General features: G+C 43.0%; 1 protein-coding gene across 4 annotated transcripts in view; it reads right to left on the bottom strand.

Annotated features, from left to right (window-relative positions):
- POC1A (POC1 centriolar protein A) overlaps positions 1-22,610 on the bottom strand; it is a 162,177-nt gene extending 139,567 nt beyond the window's left edge. For 2 of the 4 annotated variants that reach the window (XM_043975388.1, XM_043975385.1), the window contains exons 1-6: positions 22,051-22,610; positions 17,778-17,865; positions 16,822-16,993; positions 15,828-16,007; positions 13,381-13,488; positions 12,402-12,517 (exon numbers count right to left, since the gene is read on the bottom strand). In XM_043975388.1, the coding sequence (XP_043831323.1) occupies positions 12,402-12,517; positions 13,381-13,488; positions 15,828-16,007; positions 16,822-16,993; positions 17,778-17,865; positions 22,051-22,068 (682 nt within the window). In that variant the 5' untranslated portion in view covers positions 22,069-22,610. The remainder of the gene's footprint in view (positions 1-12,401; positions 12,518-13,380; positions 13,489-15,827; positions 16,008-16,821; positions 16,994-17,777; positions 17,866-22,050) is intronic. The other 2 variants (XM_043975386.1, XM_043975387.1) reach the window with 2 other exon arrangements.
- Positions 22,611-24,020: the final 1,410 nt, after the last annotated feature.

The following is a 24,020-nucleotide window of genomic DNA, read 5'->3' on the forward strand; positions in this document are numbered from 1 at the left end:
TGGACTTCCAGCTTCACAATTAACTCTTTCCCACTCAGTGCTGGGCTATAAAAAGACTATGTAAAAGAACACAAACCTGCCTTGTGGATTTCTGTCATCATGGGAAGGAAATCTGAAAAGAGGAATGTGAGTCTTATCTGAGGAAGTGGCAAGACTCAGAGAATAAACAGGAAACACAGGAGCTTCCAGTTCTAGTTCCAGGGCTGGGGGACCCTAGACAAATCATTTATCCAAGCTGTGTATTCATGGCTTAATACAGAAAGGGGAATACCAAGATTGCCTACTTCACAGTCTTAGGGTACGTGACAACAAATTAAATGACAAATACCCTTACAGACTTGTATACCAAAACCTTGCCAGAGATCTTAGAGATCATCTATTCACTTTATATAAGGGAGAAATGAGTCATCCCAGAAAAGGGAACTGATCTGCCCAAGGTCTCATAGCTAGTTTCAAATTGCTAAAGCAATCCTGAAATAGCCTTAGCATGACTTTAAGCCCTTGGCATACTGTGACATTTAGATTTCTATGTAGTACCAACTGCAGTTCAATAGCTACCAACAAAAACAAAGCTATGGCTCCCACCCGGGGCCCTGAAGCACCTCTGCAAGTATTCTGCAGACTCTAGCTAATGTTCCTCAAATTCCTGAAAGGCATTACCATGGTTGTTTCAGACATGTATAGGGAGAGGGCTATTAGGTGGCCCAATGGACAGACCATCAACCTTAGAGTTAGGAGGATCTGAGTTGAAATCTGGCCTCAGACACTTAGTAGCTATTTGACCCTGGGCAAAAGTCACTTAATCCTAATGGAGGGGAGGGAGGGAAGAAGGGAGAAAGGGAGGAAGGACACCAAAAAGAGCTCAAGCTTCTTTCTTTGAATTCTTACGTCAGAATGAAATTCCAAGGGGGAAAACCACTTTTTAAAGACTAATCCTAAAAGAGGAGCCAAGTCACTTAATTTTTCGGAGACTCTGTGCTTCTTCCCCGCTTCAAAATGAGCCCTCACAGGGCCTTTTGCAAACTTTAAGGCACAATGGATCCATTATTTTTATTATAACTCAGAGGGGGCGAGCACTATCTTCATGGATGTGTTAATTCTCCTACTGCCCTACTACACAAAGACACATTAAGCCAGAGTCTCCAGACAGTGCTATAAATTGACATTTCTGGCCTCAAGCAAAAACTTCAGCAAAAGACCCCTGGGACTTTGCTCATTACAAAGCCCAGAGCCCAGAGAAGTCAAGAATCCTTGCAGCAGCTGTGCCTCCTTTGGGCTCTTGGGGCTGATTCTAAAAATGATATAGTCTTTCTTTCAGAGTGGCAACATGCTGCCCCCTCATGGAAACATATTCATGCATAAAAAACAGGCTGGTTCTCCTAGAGCAGAGATCCCTCACCATGGTTGGGTAGTACCCCAGTCATACTTTGGGTTTCCTCAAGGGATGTCAAGAAATTCACAAAACAAAATTATATTCACATAACTTTTTAAAAATGAGAAGTAGCACTTTTTTTGGTTCAAAGTTGCAAAAATCGTTTATTTAAAAAAATATGAATGTCTGACATGGAATTACAGTATAACTACACTGCCACATCTCCAACACTGGCTTTGGTTTCTCCCCCTACTCTATTGAAACTGTTCTGAAATCCCAATAACCAACTTTCTAAACCTCAAATCCAATGGCTTTCTCTCAAACCTAACTCTGCTGTATTTCTCCACAACATCTGACAATATTGAGCATCTCCTCCTAATTACTCCCTCTTCTCTGCACCCTCACAGATATCCTAATTCTCTTACTGTTCCTTCTGTCTCCTTCATGGGCTCTTCCTCTTCAACCTCTCTGAAGGTAGTTGTCTCCCAAAGGTCTGTCCTTGGCCCTCTTCTCTTTATTCTCCTTCCCTCGACAGTATCATCACAGGACTGAGACTTGGGAAACAACCAAAGTTTGGGGGCATGACAATTCATCCTTTCTTTCCCATGCTTACCACCCCGGTTCAATCTCTTATCACCTCTTCCCTAAACTGCTGGACTCATAAAGATCTCCTAACTCGTCTTCCTGACTCCAGGGTCTCCCTACTCCTAACCCATTATTCACACCAAATACTCACACAATGTTCTGAATAATCCCTTCTGGACTCCTTAATGCCTGCCAAATAAAGTAGGCTCCTTAGCTTGGCATTCAAGGCCCTCTACAATCTGGATCCACCTGACCTTACTTCATGACATTCTAACCACTCAATTATTCAACATCTCCCATTCTTATCCTTCCCTCTGTAATCTCCATGCTTTCTTCAAGCTATCTAGCAAAGCCTAAAATGGACTCCCCAAACCCCCATGGCGACTGTTGAAACCTTTAACCCCTTTTCAAAGCCTACTCGTCCACAACACTGTCCTTGAGCTCCCTAAACACAAGTAATAGCTCCATCCACAAATTTCTTACAGCGCTCTGCGTGGGCCTCTCTTGCACTCGGCACAAGGCCTGGACAACATGATAGAAAATGAATAAATGCTCACTGACTGACAGAATTTGTACTCATCTTCTCATTGTATTAGAGCTGTGTTTTCAAAGATCCCAAACTGCCCAGGATTTGCAAATGTCCACCTTCTTAACATTAACACTCCACTAGTAGTCCTATGTGGCTGCAAATTGTGAATATGACCATCTCAGAAGAATCCAAAAATCAAAAAATTTACATTCAAAATTCTCTGACCAGTATTGAGGGCCCTCAATAATCTGATACCACGAGACCTTTTCAGCACTCCCTCTGATGAAACTCCATGAAACTAGGCCAACTTGACCACCAACTTTTCCCTGAGCTTTCCTTCCTCGGCACCTCCCAGACTGCAAACCAACTTCCCCCTTCAGCTTCACATAATACTTTGACAGATCTCTTATGCATTTGTCAAAAAATACTGTATATCAACAATCTGTTAGTGCACCCGCCCCACACTATAAACTCCACAACAACAAGAACTATGTCATTTCTCATCTTCAACATCTAGAATACAGAATAGTATGTTGATTGTAGAAAGAATTTAATTTGCATTCAACGACCACCCAGTAGCCCCCCAGTAGGCATGTGAAAACCTTTCAACTGCATTATCTCCTTTAGAAAATACAAATGCCCCTCTCTCCTTCCTACTACTGCAAGATTGGCTCTTTTCTTGTCTGAAATTTCAACTTCCTTATTTGTGGAGCCTCCCAGCAGGGCAGCACTTTTTACTTGAACTGCAGACAGGATTTGAAAACATAACATATTGTTAGCTTCCCTTCCCTTCTCTTCCCAGCTGGGGGAAAATGCTCAAGGAAGACTAACAGAACAGTTATGGCTCATACCCAATTTGGTGTCCCAAAACCAGAGTTTGGCATTTAAAATAACAACACAGGGTGGTCAAGAAATTTAAATGTGTTCTCCTTAGGCCAAATTCCAAATTTCACAGAGTCCTAGGATTTTGACTACAAGGGACCTTTGGCACCATCTCCTGAGCAACTACCATATATAAAGCCTTGTGTTGGCACACAAAGGCTGTAAAATTGACTCAGACAAAATTTCTCCCTTCAAAGATTTACAGGAAATGAATGGTACATGGACAGAAAAAAAGAACAAGGCAGATTGAAATAAAGTACAAACAAAATGCTGTGAAGATTCAAGAGAAAGAACAATTATGACAAGGAAGGGAGAAAAGGAGGGTAAGATCAGGCAATCAGACGGTACCTGCCCTGAGCCTTGATGAGTGGAGAGAATTTTAAAAACAAATTGATAGGTCACGTGAGCAAGTATTTTCTCCCATCCTCACAAACTCTCAAACCTTCCCAAAACAGAAATCATGCACAAAAGATAAAGCAATTTCAGCTGTTTCCATAGTCTAGGACACCAAGAATTTAAAACAGGTTAAAAAAAATCCAGGAACTGATTGATATTCACTGACACTGAGCTCACTCAGCATCCTTCCCTACCTCCTTATGTTACCAAACAGTGAGAATGGTCTAAAAGACCCAAGGACATGGCACAGGCTTACATCCAAACCCACCCATACACCTGGGTCCCACCTTCCTCCTTCCAGTACCATAAAGACCCTGGCTCTAGGCTGTGAAAGTTTTCTTGGATCTCAACAGCTTTATTCACTACAATCCTTGAGAAACAAAAGGGACTGCAATGCTTGCTACAAAGCTCTTCACTACTGGTGCTGGGGAAAGCAAGCTCTAAACTACCAGGGTGGGCCAAAGAACTAAGGAACACAGGGGGTGGGAGAGGGCACCAGCACAGAATACTTAAGTGTAAAGAGCTGTGCAGCACTCCACCAAGCCTGAGGGAAGCACAGAATCTAGTTGGGATAAGTTTTGATCACCCAAAAGTCAGTCAGGGCAGAGATCTAGGCTGATGAACCATAAACTGCCCAGTGTGGAAGAAGCCTAAGACACCTTGAGATCTACTCCCCAAGAAAACCACCATCAGACATGAGGGAGTCAGAAGTGAACAACAAGGAAAATAAAAGGGGGAAAAAAAGACTAAAAGTATCAAAGATTCCAAGAGAAAGAAATACCAAAGACCTTCAAGAACATAAATAGATAAATTAACAGAAAAAACAGTTAACAACTGAAGAAAATATGGTCTCCAAATCTAGTAAATAAGTCTAGGCACCTATGAATACTGCTAAATGAAGGAAAATGATCTCACACTTGATGAAACACAAGAAGACCCTGTGGAAGTTGAGGAAAACATGGAACCTGAGTGGTTTAAAAAAGAAATGAGAATTATGAGAACAGAATTTATGTCCTGCAAGGCAAAAACAATGGGTAGAATGGAAAAACTTGAATCTTGCAATAGCAAGTCTCATCAAAAGAGAGGACAATAGATCGGGAATGCAAATAAACATAAGTGAAATAAACATAAGACACAGAAGCAAAAAACAAGAAAATATCCTCACTCTGCAAGCAAAATATACAAATCTCAAAACAGGATAAACAGATACAACACCTAAGGATCTTAGAAGAAAACTACAGGACAAAAAAATGGGTATAAAACTTACCCTTAGCTAAACGAGTTAAGAAGCAATTACAAAAGATACAATAGGTAACAAAGTGTTCTCAACCACATTAAAAGATGCTCCAGGGGCAGCTAGGTGGCACAGAGCACTGGCCCTGGATACAGGAGGACCTGAGTTCAAATGTGACCTCAGACACTTAACACTTACTAGCTGTGTGACTCTGGGCAAGTCACTTAACCCCAATTGCCTCACCAAAAAAACAAAACAAAAGAAAAGATGCTCCAAATCACTAATAATAAGAGAAATACAAATCAAAACAACTCTGAGGTTTTACTTCATACCTTGCAAACTTGTCAAAATGACAAAAATTGGCCAGTAAATGTGGGAGGAACTCTGGGAAGACAGGCACACTAATACATTGTTAGGAGCACTGTGAAATGATAAAACCATTTTGGAAAGCAGTTTCTAAAATGTCCATACCCTTTAAACCACAGAGTCTTTTACTGGGGTTATATTCCAAGGAAGTCATCAAAAGTCCACATATGTGATGGCAAAGAATTGGAAACAAAGTAGATGCCCATCGATTGGGGAATGGTTTACAATGAACTGTATACTGCATACTGAATACGGACAAGTATGCAAAGGTCTACATGAATATGTGCAGAGTGAAGTAAGCAGACCCAAGAAAACAATATATGCAGGGGCAGCTAGGTGGCGCAGTGGATAGAGCACCGGCCCTGGAGTCAGGAGGACCTGAGTTCAAATCCAGCCTCAGACACTTAACACTTACTAGCTGTGTGACCCTAGGCAAGTCACTTAACCCCAATTGCCTCACTAAAAAAAAAACACACAAAAAAACCCCAAAAGTAAATATAACAAAATTATAAAGATGAAGCTGGACTCCAATGAAGAGAAATGAAAAGACACCTCCAACCCAAACCTCCATAGAGGTGGAAAATCCACAGGTGTTATACATAATGCCTGTTTTAGAACTTTCTCAATGTATCAATCAGTTATGCTAATTATTTTTCTCTCTAGAAAACAAAACCCACTATTTGTCACATGAGATGACTTTCGAAGAGGAGGTGGAAGAGGGGGAGGGACACCATGGTGATGCAAGAAACAAAAAACATCAATTTAAAAATTATTTTTTAAAAAAGGCAATTCAATCTCTAAGTGCCACCCCCAAAGCTCAACAGGTCCTCTGACAAATTTCCCAAAATTTCTTCAAGTCTGCCTTTGGAACCATCCATATATCCAGTCTATTACCTTTACCACATAAACCCCTCTTTTATATTCCAACAGTAAATTAACTTCATTCCAAAACTTTGCATCTTTCCCTATCATGTTAGTGTTGTTCCAAGTGGCAAAGGGAACAGATGCTGTGCCAAATGTTTCTCACATATTTCAAGTGCCAGAGTCTACCAATTTTTTTCTCCAGCCCTTCAAAACTTTGCTAAAAGGGCTTTTGCTCGATTGTGAAGGAGCATTGCTCTCCTCTCCCTACATTGCCTCCTTCTTTCCTCAATTCCTCTCCCTACATTGCCTCCTTCATTCCCAGAGCTCTGAGGAAAGAAGCTGCAGGATTTGAAAGTCACTTTAATTCACAATGCCCAGACCACTCTCACCAGTGACAGACAAATGACAAGAGCCACCTCACTACAGAATGGAGTAAAAAATCAGAGACAAAGGACACTAGCAGTCAAAACGTAGCATAGACCATGGTGCATATTCAGACAACTTACTAACCATGAATATAAAGCAGGAATCACTCCCTCTCCCAAACCACACTAGAAGCCAGCTGGAAGCATGTTGCTTGTTGCTTGCTATCAATATGCTACAATATCGCAGAGGACCCTGAGCCAGGCAGAAGAGAAATTTGACATCAGTATTGCCTAAAAAAAGTATTATGGGGGTTAGAGATCTATTCTCTCACACACCCCCTCCTTCCAAAGAACATAAACACAAGTGAAGTGTAACTCCCAACTGAATCCAAATCATGGCAGAAGAGACTGAAGTTACTAAAAACAATCATCAAGGCTCAACTCAGCTCTATCTCCCATGTTCAATAAAAAAATGACATTTACATAGTGCTTTAAAATTTGCAAAACACTTCACAACTAAAACTTAGTGTGAGCCGCACAGTAACCCTGTGAGGCAGAAAGTATAGATGAGAACACTGAGATTAACGGAGATACTGAGTGACCTGGCCGTGGTTACACAGCTAGGAAATGTTGGAGGTGGGATTTGAATCTCTAGGCCTTCCTGACCAAGGCTAACACTCTTCCAAGTCTATGTCTATTTCAATTCATTCAACTACACTGCTTCTTTTAGAAATGGCATAGGGCAGCTAAGTGGTACAGTGGATAGAGCACTGGCCCTGAAGTCGGGAGAATCTGAGTTCAAATCTCACCTCAGACACTTACTAGGTGTGTGACCCTGGGCAAGTCACTTAACCCCAACTGCCTTAAACACCTGAGGCCATTTCCAGTCATACTGATATATATCTTGCCACTGCACCCAGATGGCTCTGGAGGAGAGAGTGAGGTTGGTGACCTTGCACAGCCCTCTTTCACTTAAATCCAATTCACTTTGAGTTATGACATCACCCCAATGTCATGGCCCTCTTTGAAATTGAGGGACAAACAAGAACAAGAACAAGAAATGGCACTCACAAACAGGAGTCTGTCCAAGGGAGGAAGACACTACCATATTCCTGGACAGACCCTACCACATATATAAGAACCTACTCAAGGTACTGGCAATGTTTAGATTCCAAGAGAAAAGGTTTACAACGGTCATGAACACTCCAAGAATTTAAAGGCTGTGCAGTGGTCAAGGGATTTTGACCCCAGGGAGCAGAAAAAAGTACTGAACAGTTTCAGAAAGGCAGATTACAGCTCAATGTAAAAAAACAACTGACTTCTTAACAATCAGAGGCATTAAAAAGAACAATGGGGTGGGGGCAGCTAGGTGGAGCAGTGGATAAAGCACTGGCCCTGGATTCAGGAGGACCTGAGTTCAAATCTGGCCTCAGACACTTGACACTTACTAGCTGTGTGACCCTGGGCAAGTCACCTAACCCTCGTTGCCTGCCAAAAAGAAAAAAAAAAAGAACAATGGGCAGCCTCAGGTTCCCCCTCATTAAGCAGAACCTGAATGACTGCTAATTGTAAATTTTATAAAAAGTATATGGGCCAGGGCAGCTAGATGGCGCAGTAGATAGAGCACCGGCCCTGGAGTCAGGAGTACCTGAGTTCAAATCCGGCCTCAGACACTTAACACTCACTAGCTGTGTGACCCCGGACAAGTCACTTAACCCCAATTGCCTCACAAAAAAAAAAAAAGTATATGGGCCAGGGGCAGCTAGGTGGCACAGTGGATAAAGCACCAGCCCTGGATTCAGGAGGACCTGAGTTCAAATCCAGCCTCGAACACTTGACACTTACTAGCTGTGTGACCCTGGGCAAGTCACTCAACCCCAATTGCCTCACCAAAAAAAAAAAAGTATATGGGCCAGAGAGCAGCTGGACTAGACGGCCCCCAAGCTCCTTTCCAATCCTTCTACAGTAGTTACACAGCTGATGTAAGGTATAGTCCAACAAGGCATCTGTCTTCTCCAAGTATACGTGGCTATCCCTCAGAGTTATGGGAACCAACAGGTCATTAATGAATGATGTTATTACATACAAGAGAGTTCAGAGAAAAAAGAGAGGTAAAAGTGGAGAAAAGGAACAAGAATTTACATAATGTTACGACATTATAACTTTTCAACATTGAAACCTCTTTTACACTCTGCAGAGGCAAAGCTGGGGATATGCCACTGCTGAGGTTACAGAGGCAGGTTAGTTTTCTTAATGTCAGAAAAGTCCCAACGTTTCTGAACTGAACCAAGAACAAAACAAAGTAAATCATCTCTCAGAGAAGACATTTATCAAGCCTTTGTTGTTGTTGTTCAGTTGTTTAAGTTGTATCTCACTCTTTGTGACCCCATTTGGGGTTTTCTTGACAAAGATACTGTGGAGTGGTTTGCCATTTCCTTTTTTACCTAATTTTACAGGTGAGAAACTGAGGCAAACAGAGTTAAATGATCTGCCCTGGGTCCCATTGCTAGGAAGTGTCTGAGGCTGGATTTGAACCCACTCACCGCATCTACACTGGGCCTTACAAAGTACTGAACTAAGTTCTGTTGTGGGGTGGAGGACCCATGTTCTGTGGAACACCTTGAGGAGATTAAATGTGCCTATCCAAAGGCCTCAATGGAAATGGAGTTCATACCAAAGAGAACAGAGGACTAGGGCCCATTCTAAGTTTAGCTGTAAAGATACAATGTGAATTAAGATCCAAAGAAAGATGCTTATAAAAAAAATAACATAGCACTCTCGCCACCTAGTGGTCAGCAACAGCATCCCATCATTCAAAATCGACATCTTCACTGACTTTTCTCCCCAAGATATTCCTGTCACCTGATGCAAACATACCAAAGTTCTGAAAAATCAAGGTACACAGAACTTGGTGACTTCTTCCTTCCTCTTAATGATAACAGCATTTTTATAGCACTTTGTAATGGACAAAGTATTTTCTTCACAACAACCATTTTAAAAAGGACGAAAACTGGGACACAGAGAAGTTAGTGATTTGCCTCAGGCCACACAGGCCATAAATAGTAAAAATAAGACTTGAAACAACTTCCTCCTTCCCCCAAATCTAACACGTTTCACAACACAGGCCACATTTTATGCCCCAGCCTCATGATGATGTCACACCTGAAAGTGAGATAAGGCTTCTTCTTCTTTTTTTTTTTTTTTTTAGTGAGGCAATTAGGGTTAAGTGACTTGCCCAGGGTCACACAGCTAGTAAGTGTTAAGTGTCTGAGGCTGGATTTGAACTCAGGTACTCCTGAATCCAGGGCCGGGAGATAAGGCTTCTGATCTGCAAGATGTCACCTTAACCCAATCAGTCACATATAGAGGAGCTGAGTTAAGAGCACAAGAGATCAGGGTGGACAAGAGAGGAGAAGAACAAAAGAAAGGAGGGAAAGCAGAGCTAACCAATTCTCGCTTTGCTTTTGGACATCACAAATGACCGACCATGGATACTAGAGACTGTTATACATCTTCCTTTCCCCTCTGAACTGAGAACCTAGCCTTACCCAGGACTGATAACATCAAGTTCTCCTGCTCTTCTCTCCATTGGGAAAACACCTCCTAACCTTTCCTTTTTCACTCCAGTCTCAATGGAGAGGTGGCCCAGCTCCTCACCACAGCTAAGCCCATGATCTCAGCCCTCTTCTCTTCTCCAGCAGATGATCCTTGCTGCCACCCACCCACACACCCAAACGTGGCTACATTTCCTCCATCCTCAAAGACCCTCCTCTCACCTCATGCCAGCATGCTCTCTTGCTTGCTCTCTTACACATACATACACTCATTCTCTAAAGCACACATTCTCCTGGTTCTCCTCCTACCTCTCTGACTACCCCTTCTCAGTCTCCTTTGCTGGATCCTCCTCCAGATCACACCCCCTAACTGTGGGGGTGTCCAAAGTCTCTTCACTGGGCTCTCTCCGAGTGTCTTCACCAATTTTCCATTTCCAGTTGTCTATTTGACTTTCAAACTGAATGTTCTGTCAACATCTCAAGCACCACCAGTCCAAAACAGAACCCTCCCCCTCCTCTACCACACAATCCTTTTCTGCACAAAGGGTTCAGAAAACACTTTTTCTCCTTCAGTGTTACTGTCATTCTCAACTCCTCAAACTCACTTACTCCTCATATCCAACCTTCTGCCAAATCTTTCACCAACTTTCTCACACCCATCCCAAGTGTCCAGAGGACACTACACTTGTCACCTCCTGCCTCCTAATCTCTCTGACTCAAGCCTTTTCCCACTATCACACACACACACACACACACACACACACACACACACACACACACACACACACACACAATATGTTGTCTCCTCCAATATAATGTAAACTCTTCCAAAAGCAAGGACTGCTCCATTTTTGTCTTTGTACCCCCAGGTATACAGTATACAATGCCTGGCACATAGTAAAAACATAATTCCTGTTAATTGACTGATGTGGTTTCTGAGCCACTGTCAGTAATATCTGAAATTGTTCAAGGATGAAGAAAGACAAATGTCCCAATTTTCAAAACAAGAAGAGAATCTGCAAGCCATAAACCTAAGCACTTGACTCTAATTCCTGAGGAAATTCTGGAATGGATCATGAAAGAGACAGTTCATCAATGTTTAGAGAAGGAAGTGATGATTAGGATGGTAAAGCACAGCTTAACCAAGAACATGTCATGGGAAATTAACCTTATTTCTTTTTATGTCCAGATCATTAAGCTAGGAGATTGGGGAGTGCAAGAGACATAGTTACCTAGACTTTAGGAAAGCATCTAATCAAGAATCCCATGCTATTTTTGAGAAGACAGCAAACTGTGGACAATTACATGGATCTGGAACAGGCTGAATGGCCAGACTCAAAGGCTGGATGGCCACTTACTGAAGATGTTGTGTAAGGTTTCTTGCTCAGATATAGGTTAAGACAAGATGACCTCAGGTCCCTTCCAATTCTCAGATTTTTTAGTAACCTTTACATCACAGGGTGGCATTAAGGGGGATGTTAATGAAGAACAGGATGAGAATTTTTAAAAGGGAGTAAGACAAATGAACATAGCAGTAGGAAGCCCAGACTGAGGCAAACAGAGGAATTAAGGGAAAGACAGCAAGGAGAACTGCATCACAGTGCGTGTTGTCCTGCCAAGAGAGGGCCACCCAACACAGGGAGAAAAATATCATGGGAACAGAAACCCTGGGCTGGAGTGGAGAGCTTAAGGGCTACAAATACGCAAAATGTTATGTGTTAGCAGAGGACAATGAGGCAAAGGACAGAGGCAGCAGCAACCATATTAGCCATGGACACAGCTCCTTCTGGGGAGGAACCTAACCACCCTCCCCTCCAATGGAGAGTACCCCTCACCACCCCATGCCAGCATATGCTGAAGCCAAACCCCAGCAGATGCACTAGGAAGGCCTTCCTGCCCAAGCCCACTACAATTCTTGATATAACCCCACGGTCTGCAGGATAATCTGTGGGCCTCTTAACTTCAGTGAGTTAATCAGACACCAACTCTGAATGGGCTGCTGTAGCAACAGTCACCAAACAAAACAAAAAGTACACTGTTTCTCTGCAGACTATCCTGTTCTTCAACATCAAAACCAAAAGCTTTTTTTTTTTCTGACTTATTTGCTGAGCAAACAAGGGCTCAATAAATATTATAGAAATAAAGAGAATTCTCCATCCTCTCTGCCATCAGCTATGTCATAAGTTATCTTCCGCAACTAGGACTTAGGTATTGTCTATGAAGTCCAGTTTCAAGGAAAGTCTCATCAACTTACACTGATAATGTTGAAGGAGCCTGTTGGTCCTGACGTCCCACAACTTGACAGTGTTATCTGTACCAGCAGCAGCAATGCATGTACCACTGGGATGGAAGTCCACATAATTGACAAACCTAAAGTAGAAAAAAACCTTGTATCATTTTGCACCTTGGAATTAGGGTCAAGAGATAACATTTCTCAATGCAAGAAGAAGGGATTACACAAAAGTCAGTTTCAAGTCCTTGTCCTTTTAAGTCCACACTGAGCACACAGTAAATGCCTAAAAAATAGAACAGATTGATGCAATTATCCTACCCACCTGACAAAAGATGAGATTATATCAACAATTCTGGACAAATCAACATTTAAATAAAGCAATCTTTATATGTGGAATACTGAAGCACTATATAAATGTTAGCTATCATTATCAATATTAATTATTATAATACTGAAAATAACATTAAGATAAGCCAGACCATCTGACCATGAAAAATACATCATAATTATTCCTAGAGCCAACATTTTTCAAATCCATGGAATTACAAAATAAGGCATGTCCCTTCCCGTAAGATTTAATAACATTTACATGGACTTTTAATATCACAGTTCTTTGTGTTATAAAATTAGTAAAAGGAGCTACCTTAACATTTAAATTCCCTAAGTCAAAACCCTCCCGTTTTTTGTAGGTATATTTAGTCATCAATACGAAAGCTATAAATCGTGTCTTTATTTCCTGCTTTCCTTCCCAGTAGAGACTTTGGTTAACATCATCTGTAGAAATTATCAGACATTATTTGTTATACAGATTATTTCCCAAGTATATAATAGCTCTCTGGCATCACCTTGTGAAAAATGGCTTCTTAAAAATAGAAAGTGAATGGATAGCTGTCAGATTTCACCACTTGTATTTCACAGGTAACTAAGCAGTCCAAACAGACTGGAAGGCAATTTTGTGAACGTAAGGATAGAGGAGGGACAGGACCAGTGGCAGGCTTACCCGCCATGTTCGCAAAAAGAATGCACACATTCTCTGCTTGTCTTATCCCACAACTTGACAGTTTTGTCATCACTGGCGGACACGATCAGCCTTCCATCAGGAGAGAATCTGAAAATAAAGTGAAGCATCACTCTCATACTGCCTACTAAGTTGGTCTAGGCAGAGTGAAACAGGTGCACAGATGTAATTATTGGCTACACTGGAGGATGGTCTCATTGGAAGAAGTGGGGCTGCTTTTATTTAAGATTCAAATCATGTGTTTTCTGCTCTTCCAGGCTCCAGTTGCTCCCTCCTAGAATCAGACACCATTCCAGCACTTCCCAACACATTGCACCTGGGACAGCATCATTATTCCAAGTAGGCCTAAATTTCAGAGACATTACTCATAACAGGAATAGAAACTGCTTCAGAAAATAGTAAGTACGAGAGCACAAGCAAGAAATGTTGCCAAGGGGGCCAATGACTATGCCAGGGAATGTGGAGTAGGGATTAGTGATTCATGAGGATGACAGAATCCCAAGGTAAGTGGCAAGTAGTCTCACTCCTCACCAACATCACACAATGGGGTTCTGAGAAGTGGTAAAGCCCCCACAGAATGATCAATGATCTTCTAACATAACATACTTACACTTCAGCCCAGCCCAGGGGTAGCCAAAAGTAACCACACACCTGTCAAGCAGATTTAATCACCTTTTCCTTTGTCAGTTGCTCAGCACGTTTCATTAGCACCATTATGTGCCAGGCACTGTGTTGAGCATTGGGGATATAAAAAGAGATAAAAGACTGACCCTGCCCTTAAGGAGCTCACAATCTACTCCACTGGGAGCTTAGTCCTTAAATTTCCTTTTCCTTTCTTTCTTTCCTTCTTGTTTCCTGCAAGCTTCCCTGAATCAAGCATTTTAAGCACTTCCCAATAAAAATGTACAGTATAAATCCAAACTGCTCTATTCATTCAACAAAGACTTATCCAATGTGTGCAGAATACTGCCCTAGGCACTGGAGATGTGACATCATTCCTACCACAAAGGAGCTGACAACCCCATAGTGACTGTTAGCAAAAACCATGCCCCAGGAGCAAAAACAGGGACCACCTGCCTCTGCCAGATCAGAGCACTGTATCTGAAACAGGGACTACTCCTTTGATGGAGAATACAGTAGGATAAGGAAAGGAAGTCTCCTAAGTGCACAAAAGGGAAACGTACAAGGAGATGGTGATGAGAAAAAAAATATATTAAGCACAAAATCATGTTGAAAGGAATAAATAATGGAAAATCATGTATCTTTAGAATCAAGAGCTAAGAGCTGGGAAGAAGATTAATAGCCAGGGGACTAGCTTGTAAGGCTTAAACCCATAATCTCTAGTGCAGCAGGAATGTTTCATTTGTCCTTTGCTCCTCCAGACCCCTCCCAGAAATAAAATAGCCAGGGGATACTCTCAAATGAGTATTGGGAATTTTACCCAGCTGGTTCTTTCACCTATCCTACAAGTGTAAACATGAAGCTTCCTAAATGCTTAAGTAATCATTGTTAACTAGATGTCCCACCTTCTTCCTCTCTAAGGGAAGTGCTATCACAACAATTAAGAGTCTACCCCAGGGAAGCTAGGTGGCGAAGTGGATAAAGCACCTGCCCTGGATTCAGGAGGACCTGAGTTCAAATCCGGCCTCAGACACTTGACTAGCTGTGTGACCCTGAGCAAGTCACTTAACCCCCATAGCCCCCCCCCCAAAAGAGTCTACCCCATCACTCCACAGAATGGAGCACCCCTCCAAAAGCACACAAAGGGAACCATCTAGCACATAGCTCTTCAAAGTGTTTAAAGACAGCAATCATGTCCTCCCTGTCTTCTCCAAACCAAGGATCCCTGATCAGGTTCTCATGATGTTTTTTCAAGTCCCCTCCACAAACTGGTGCTCTTCCTCCAGATATGCTTTAATTTGTCAATATCTCTTTAAAAATGTGGTGCCTAGATTTGGACACAATATAATCAGAATTACCTCTAATTAAGAATAAGCTCAGTGGATAAAGCACCAGTCCTAGATTCAGAAGGACCTGAGTTCAAATCTGGCCTCAGACACTTGACACTTACTAGCTATGTGACCCTGGGCAAGTCACTTAACCCTCATTGCCCTGGAAAAAAAAAGAATAAGCTATAGTAAAAAACCAGAACCAAGAAAGAACATCTATAACTCTAGATCCTAAGGATAGTCAAGCTGTAAGTGTTCAAAGCCAAAGGTCAAGGGAGGTGCAAAGGCTGAGGGTGAGGTGGTTGAGACTACAGATTCTCAGCTTACTAGGAAATAAGATCACATACAAGAATCCAGGTTGGACCTAACATCCCCTCCCCCCATTCCCCCCCCCCCAATCTGTAAATAGCTATTTTACAGAGAATCTCTAAAGAAAATTATACACTCCTCCCCTTTCTTCTCATGAAGGATACGACTTACTTGGCACAGCGGACCCAGTTGATGTGCTGGCTGAATGAGAACAAAAATTTCTGGCGGTGCACTGTCCATACTTTGACTGTTTTGTCATCAGAGGCTGTCACCAACGACTGACCATCACTGGAAAAATGGACACTTCTTACAGTTCCGGTGTGGGCTCGGAAAACAGTAGATTCTCCTTTGCTAAAGGCAAAGACACCAAGTCATTAATGAAAAGTCACTCTAGAAATCATTCCACGGTACAGTGAAAAGCTCTCCTGGTTCCCAAATATATCCCTCTATTATAAGTTCAGGTAGTACAAGCATGGTACCTATCCTAAAATGGTGATGGAGCAGGGACCTGAATGGGCCTGGCTTTGGGAAGAGAGTATTAAGAGCCTGCCAATAACCTTCTTATGTGATACTAATACAAGGGACTAAACTGAAGTGACTTCTCAGTCCTCACACATGAATGAGCATCAGAGGCAACATGTGAATACCCAGGTCTTCTTGACTCCAGCCACTGTTAGTCTGCAATGCCCGTGGCAGGCCCATCCACAGGGCCCATTTCAAAGGGAGAAAGAGAAAACTAGTCAGAGGATGAGGATTCTCTCCCTAAAAGGCAATTAGCAAACTACTAAAAATTCACTTAGAGAGAACAGAGATGCTTTCACGCCAAGGGAGCCGAGTCCCCACAACCTAGCCAACTTGTTTCTCACAAAGACTACTAAGAAGCAGCCTATGATCCTGGAAAGAGCTCCACCAATGGGGCAGGAGAGCTGGTCTAAATTCCCAGTTGTGTTGCTGTGTGACCCTGGGTAAATGGTTTTCCCTTTCTGGACTTCATTTTCCTCATCTGTTAACAAAGTGGGCGTGGGACTTGACAACACTAACTTACATCTGAGTATGATCTAGGGATAGGAAGAGAAAAGAAGAGAGAAAAGGGCTTCAGAGAGATCACTAAAGAGAACAGCCACAGCCCTTAGACTTTTATAGAAAAGACGACGCGTGTACTTACAGATTTGGCACCCATATACGGACAGTTTTATCTCTAGATCCTGATGCCACAAGGTGACCAGAAGGGGAAAACTGAACACACATCACTGCATCTTTATGCCCCACAAAACGATAGGCTCTCATATGAGGTTTCATGTGCCAGATCATCAAACATGAATCCATGCTGCCACTTACTAAATCAATAAGTAAAGTTCTAGTTAATATTTATTCAATATTATCCTAAATAATCGCATATGATAAAAAGGACAGAGTTTCCCCCTCCATATATGAAAAATGACACTGCCCCTACCTTTAGCAAGGTATATGCTTTAAATTTTTCTGGTAGTGATAGATTTCACTGAGCCATCAGTATCCCTCAGTACTGGTCTATGACCAGAGGACCATACAAAGCTAGCCCTCCCGACAGGGAACAACAGGCAAATGATCTTGGCCACTAACCAACTAAACTGATTAGCCATATACAGTCAATAACCTGAGCCATCAAATAGCATCTCCATTTAAAAAAACAAAGAAAACCTCTCCAATGGCAGTAGAGAACCCCAAACAGTGAAGAATTCCTAGTAAAAGTATAAATAATTTTGAATACATATAATTAGTATTCATTCCACAAATAATCCTGAGCTTGCATATAAGGCAACCTGTGAGAGATACAAAGAAGACTATATGGTCCCTGATCTCAAAGAATTTACAGATTATAGATACCATCAGAAGGTATAAAACATGCAGTAAATTAAGTAGGCTTTTAAGCAAACACATGCAACTTCTAAAATAAGCAAAATTTTCATCTTGCCCAATTAAGACAGGATGTGTTTGCCGAGATGAGACTAGAAAAATCATGATTTCCAACTTCCCATTTGGTTCCTCACATATACAAAAGCACATATGCACACACCCCATCTTAAAGCTTGCAGTTTCTAAGATGGATGAGTGCCTTCAAGAACTTAGAGATGACTGTACCTAATTGCTTCATGTTGAGATTGAAATCCACACTGGTGACAGCATCTTTGTGGCCTCTAAAATTTCTCTCCAATGATGGATCATCCTGCTGGACAGGAAAATATTTCAAATACAAATCAACAGTACAAAGGAGAACGAGAAACCTTTGCACAGAAACATGCTTCCACAACAGTCAGAAAATGAGTCCTATGAGAAGTAAATCTACCAAACACTAGAGGAAAAAGGTGCCTTTGAGGCTTCCCAACTTGGCAGCTCTCTCCATTTTCAAGCATACACACTGAGTTCTGGGTTCCTTATTCCAAGAACATTATGAAATTAGAATTTAAGTGATCAGTCTATAACTAAGTCAAAATTATTCTTGAACAGTTCATTGGAAATAATGAAAAGATCACAAATTTAGATCTAGAAGAATCTAAAGAGGCCATGGGGATTTGCCCAAGGTCATATAGGGAGAAAGTGCTGAAGGAGGGAGCTGAGCATTCATTCTCTCTTAAATTCACTGCTTCCCACTGACCAGCTGCAAAGTTACTCATCTCCAGGATGGAGTAGCATTGTTCTTCCACAACACATCTATCTGTTCTATTGATGCTGCTATGTGTGGGCTAACTAATAATGAGCAGTTGGAAAAGCAGTCTTGGAGTGGGTCAGGTACAAAAAAAGGAGCAAGGCCTGGAGTCTGGCAGCTCACGTTGATGTGTAAAGCAGCTGATGATGGATGTGAGGCACTGAAGTTCACACAGACCCTGCTGCTGCTGAGATCTCAGCCTGTCTTTATATTCGACTTAACCAATTCAATTCAATAAACATTTATTACTACCATGTGTGAGGCACAGAGGACATACACACTATTCTTCTAGAAGGCATCTAACATGCACTTTGGAAAGGAGTGGGGTGAGAAAGAGGCCCCACTCCCCAAATGCCCCAAATCAAACTGATTGCCCAACCAAGACACACCTTAAAAGGCACACAAGAACTACAATGCCAATTCAGGCCCTTTTGCTCTGCCACACCCCAGAGGCTGACACTGAGCATTTGGAGTAAATTTAAACATGAAGGAACTAAAGCATTCCCAATGATTCCACTCACCAACTTGAGCTCCCCTTTCTCTGACCCACAACTCTTGCCAGGATAAGAATATCTGGCTCACTCACCATTATATTTTTTAAAGGCTGGGAAGTGAGTGGGCCAAGGACTAAAAAGAAGCATACCTAATCCCCCAGTCTAGTTGGTACAAAACAACTCTCCTTTGTAAATTAAGTTCACAAGCATTTTATTCACAACAACCTTATGGAATCCTTTGTGTGCACTCATTCTTCCTGAGGCTCTGTGCACTCCTGGAAGGAATGACATCCATGCATGGTCTTTTTTGTGCACTGGGTATTTTGCTATCCAGATCTTGGAGACTGCTAAGGCTAGGGACCTGAAAGCTTTCAATGGACCCAAATGGTGTGATACTAGTAAAATCGAAGCACTATCCTCTTAGTCTAAGCTCTACATGCTCTTGACTTGGGCTCAGTTCTAAGCAACACTACTGTAGATGCATTGGTAAACTGCTGCTGAACTTGACCGCCCTCTACCTGCTTTCTGGAAATCTTCTGTGGATTTGGAATGACAGAAATGCAGGTTTCACTTCAGTGTGGGGTGCCTGCCCTGGTTTTTCTGCTGCAGACTTCAAACCAGCTTGGCTCTAAGACCCCCCACCCTCTGCTCGAAGGGTCAGAGCCCCACAGTTGCTATTTACATCTATCCTTATCCTCACTCAGTATACAACCTAGGGCCCTGCACCCCAACCTCACGCCCCCTCCTTGGTGACCCAGCTATGTGTAGTGACAATTCTACCAGTGGGCAGTTCTTGTACTCTACTCAACATCAGGCTGCTCTGCCAGATCTGGAACCTGTTCTTGCACTGGTACACAGCCACTGGCAGGCCCTCATTCAGTCCCCAGGCTGGAGAGCTCTAAGCACTCATTCCGGGCTAGAATCCATCAATCAACAAGCATTTATTAAGCAACAACATTAAGCTGGTTTCCCTACCTGTAGGTCTTAGTCAGTCAAGTACTCTTGAGTGTTGTTTTGCATCATATTTAGGTGTTTCATTGTTCTCTTTGTTTCACTTTTAATTCTGTGTTTTTTAAGAAAGGATATGATGCCAAGGAAAAGTACAAAAGCTGTAGCTCTTAAAACGCAGAGGTTGGGTGATGTGCTAAATCAAGCATTCCAAGGATCATTTAAGCCCACAATGGTCAGTTACATCCATACAAAAGGAAAGGTGAAAAACAAAACACAACATCAAGAACTCAGAATCTATTATTGCAACACAGCCTAATTCACCCTAAGAAACCAAGCAGAGACCTTCAGGACTTGGAACCTGAAAGGCTACTAATAATTCCTTCACAATGCAGTACAGGCTTCTTAAAGTTGGAAGAATGGAGAAGATCAATTTTAAAAAGCAGATGCTAACCACTGCTATGAAGAAAAAATACTTGTCATGGGCAAAAAATATACAAAGGCTAGCATACTGAAGAGTGGGAGAAGTTAATTTTTACTGATAAAACTCACTTTTTCATTCAAGGGTTTAATCAAATCGTCACAAATCCAGGTGAATCAACATGATCTTGGCATCTTCCACAGACCATAAAACATCCAACCAAAAAGTGTTTGGGGGTATTTTTTTTTACTTCCACTGGGCCTAAAAGGCTGTTCTCAATTGAGGAAATGATTGAATTATGATATATAATGATATACTTAGGAGCAGAATTGCAGAAATTCCCAGAGAGGAAATACTGCAACACAATCTTGCACCATGCCACAAGTCACCAAATAAAGAAATGTATCTAAAAGATGGAGATAAACACAATGACCTGGGAACTTGCCTGTTTTGAGTAGCTGAAAACGTACAGGTTATAATCAAGGCTAGACTCGGAGATTATTTGGAAAATAATCCATGTGATAGGGCAGCTAGGTGGCACAATGGATAGAGCACCAACCCTGGATTCAGGAGGACCTGAGTTCAAATTCGACCTTAGACACCTGACACTTACTAAGTGTGTGATCCCAGGCAGGTCACTCAACCCTCGGTGCCCCACAAAACAAAACAAAATAATCAATGTGATAAGTTTGTGGTTTCATGATGAATTAAAGAACAGGTCAAAATCTTGTGAAATCAACGTCAAGCATATAAAAGAGGGCTGCTTCACCTTTTGTGTGTGTGTTCTGAGCCTATGAGACTGTAAGCTGCTCCACCAAACTCCTGGGCCGTCTTCTGCCTTTCTTTGTATCCCCAGTGCACGGTATACAACACAGTGGCATTGAACATTATGCCCAGTAGGTGTTTAATCAGCACCAAATGACTGATTAGACTCTTTGGTAGTCTAGTAAAACCCAAGAACCCCTTCTCAAAATGCTTTCTTGGCTCCATGCCTAACTAAAGGAAATGAAAAAAATGTCAGTAAAAATAAAGAGGGAATTGCTTTCTCCCAGCAAAGTTCACCTATTCAAAGGCTCTCTGGCTTCAAGTCCCAACTAAAATCCCACCTTCTGCAGGAAGCCTTCCCTAATCCCTCTTAATTCCTGAGCCTTCCCTCCGTCAATTATTTCCTATTTGTCTTGTGTATAAATTACTTTGCAAGTAACTTTTCCTGAATGACAGGAACTCTCTTTTGCCTCTTTTTGTATCCCGGCGCTTCGCACAGCGCCTGGAACCCAGCAGGCGCTTAATAAATGTTCACTAAACTGAATTATGTTAAAACAACGGTAAAAGGCATACTTTGCCTATGGCTGAGATGCAGAGCGTTGCAAGGTTTCTCGTGCCGGTCAATAAATTTCATCCTTTTACTGTATCCCAGGTTATTAGCACACTAAGACCCGATCTGCCCAAACTTCCACCGCAAACTCAGAGGAGTTCAGGTCTCCCGTCTGCCCACCCTCCCCCCCCCCAAAAAAAAATAAGACTTGTTTAAAGGTCATTAGGAAGCGTCAGAACTGGAACCCGGGCTTCAGGACACCTGCTTCGGGTCCCTTCCCACCACACCCCACCCCTGGAGCAAGTTCAGGGCCTTCTCCTCTCCTCACCCCCCTCCCTCACTCAGGCATTCATTCAGCTCCTACTGTATGCAGAGCCCAGGGCCTGCACCCGGCCCTGCCTGCCCTCAAGAAGCTACCGGTCAGGGGGGCAGAGGCCGCTGCCAACCACCCTCAGCCCCGCGGGCCTCCCTCGGCTTCTCCAGGCCCAGGAAAGCGGCTCCCACACCCCGCCCGAGCCCCGGGCCCTCACCAAGCAGGGGGCCGCCATGGCGCCGGCCGGCCCGAAGTTCCGGCAGTTCAGTTTCCGCGCCCCCAACGGCCACCAATAGCAACAACGTCCGCGCCTTAAAGGGGAGGTGCCGTCCTGCAGGGCATGATGGGTTTTTCCCCCTGCCGACCAGAAAGAAGCCGCTGGGAGGAGTCCTATATCCGCCCCGCCCTTTCTCCGCCTCTTCCTTTAGCCTTCAATCCCAAGGCCGCTTCTCAGTTTTCCTTCTCTCGCTCCCGCTCGGTCTCCCGGGGTCTCACACGCCTTCCTTCGCCTCCCCGACAAGCTGCGGGGCGTTACGAGGTGTGAGGGGACCGCGCAGCCTCAGTAAATGCAGATAGTCCATGCCTCAGACACCTGCGACTAGCAGCAGGGGGCGCTGTGAAGATGGGCCTTGCGGTATTTTGTTACCTTTAGGCGTGGCTAAGAATGGATTGAATATTTAAACAAAGCCTTGAGGGAGCTGGGAACGCCCTCCCCAGGGCTCCGCCCTCCCCAGCGGGGCATTTCGGGCTCCTAGCAACGACCCAGCCCTCAGGGAAGAGGCGGGGTAGGGATAGGGGTGAAGTAAGGGCGGAAGTGTCGAGGAGAGTGGGCGCCAGACTTTGGGGAAAGCGTCATTTCCGGAAGGAAGTGCGTGGTTGACCTGAGCCAGGAAGCCTGGGGCCAGTTGCTTTGACCCTTGACCTTGCTGTGAGTCTTCTGGCGGGTCTCGTGCCTCGGGGTCTCAGTTTCTACATCTGTAAATTGTTGTTGCTCAGTCCTGCCCCCCATGGACCACAGCACAGCTGGCTCCCAAAGTCTGTCCAGGCTCCTATTCATTGCTTCCATGACACTATCCATCCCATTCCCTGCCGTCCCTTTCTCCTTTTGCCTTCAATCTATTCCAACATGGGGCTTTTCCAGTGAATCCTGGCCTCATTATGTGCACAAAGTATTTAAAGCTTCAGCATTTCACCTTCCAGGGAATAACCTGAATTTATTTAAGTATTGATTCATTTGCCCTCCTTACTGTCCAAGGGACTCTCAGAGGGCTCCTCCAGCACCACAATCCAAAAGCATAAATTCAAGTTCGGCTTTCCTTATAGTCCAACTCAGCCATATGTTGCTCCTGAAAGAACCATAGCTTTTACCCTTCGGACCTTCGTCAGCAGGGTGGTCTCTGCTTTTTACTATGCTGTCCAGATTTGTCATAGCTGTCCTTCCAAGGAGCAAGCATCTTTTAATTTCCTTTAGTCACCTATGGTGACTTTTTGATGGAAGAGGCTGAAAGAGGTTAACAGTTAACCTAAGACCTCAGTTGACTAAAAGGGTTAATAGAGAAACTAAAGACCTGAGTCTCTATCAACCAACACTAAAGGCTTCAATAGAAGCCTAAGGAAATAGTAACCAGGGACCATTAACCATTAATAGCCATTAATATTCCTAGATGACAGGAAACAGTAACTGCACCTAGAAACCAAATCTTAAAGTAAAATAGACAGAGAGTCCCTCTGGGTATGACAAGTTTAAGCATCCAGAAAGACCAAAAGTGTCCTTAGGTTCACCTTATGACATTTAAACCCCCCAAAACACACCCCTAGGGAAAAAGGTATCCACCTTGGAGGACATCTTAGGACCCCAGGAAGTCCAAAATAGGATATGAACCTCCCACAAGGAGGAGATTAAGATAATAAGGAGATAACCTACCTTTCCCACTATAAATATAACCATTTTCATCTCCCTGAACAGAGACACCTATCTCCTTTTGGAGAAACCAGTCTTCTAATAAAACTTGGGAAACTGAGTCTTGTAATTCTTTGGGACACCTCCTGATCAATTTGATCAATTAAACCCAACCCCCACTACACTTTGAGCCCAAGAATATAAAATCTGACACGGCTTCTGTTTCTTCTCCCTCTGGCAGAAAGTGATGACACCAGTTGCCAAGATCTTAGTTTTGTTTTGTTTTG

Source organism: Dromiciops gliroides, chromosome 1 (assembly GCF_019393635.1).
Source record: "Dromiciops gliroides isolate mDroGli1 chromosome 1, mDroGli1.pri, whole genome shotgun sequence".
NCBI classification, from domain to species: Eukaryota; Metazoa; Chordata; class Mammalia; order Microbiotheria; family Microbiotheriidae; genus Dromiciops; species Dromiciops gliroides.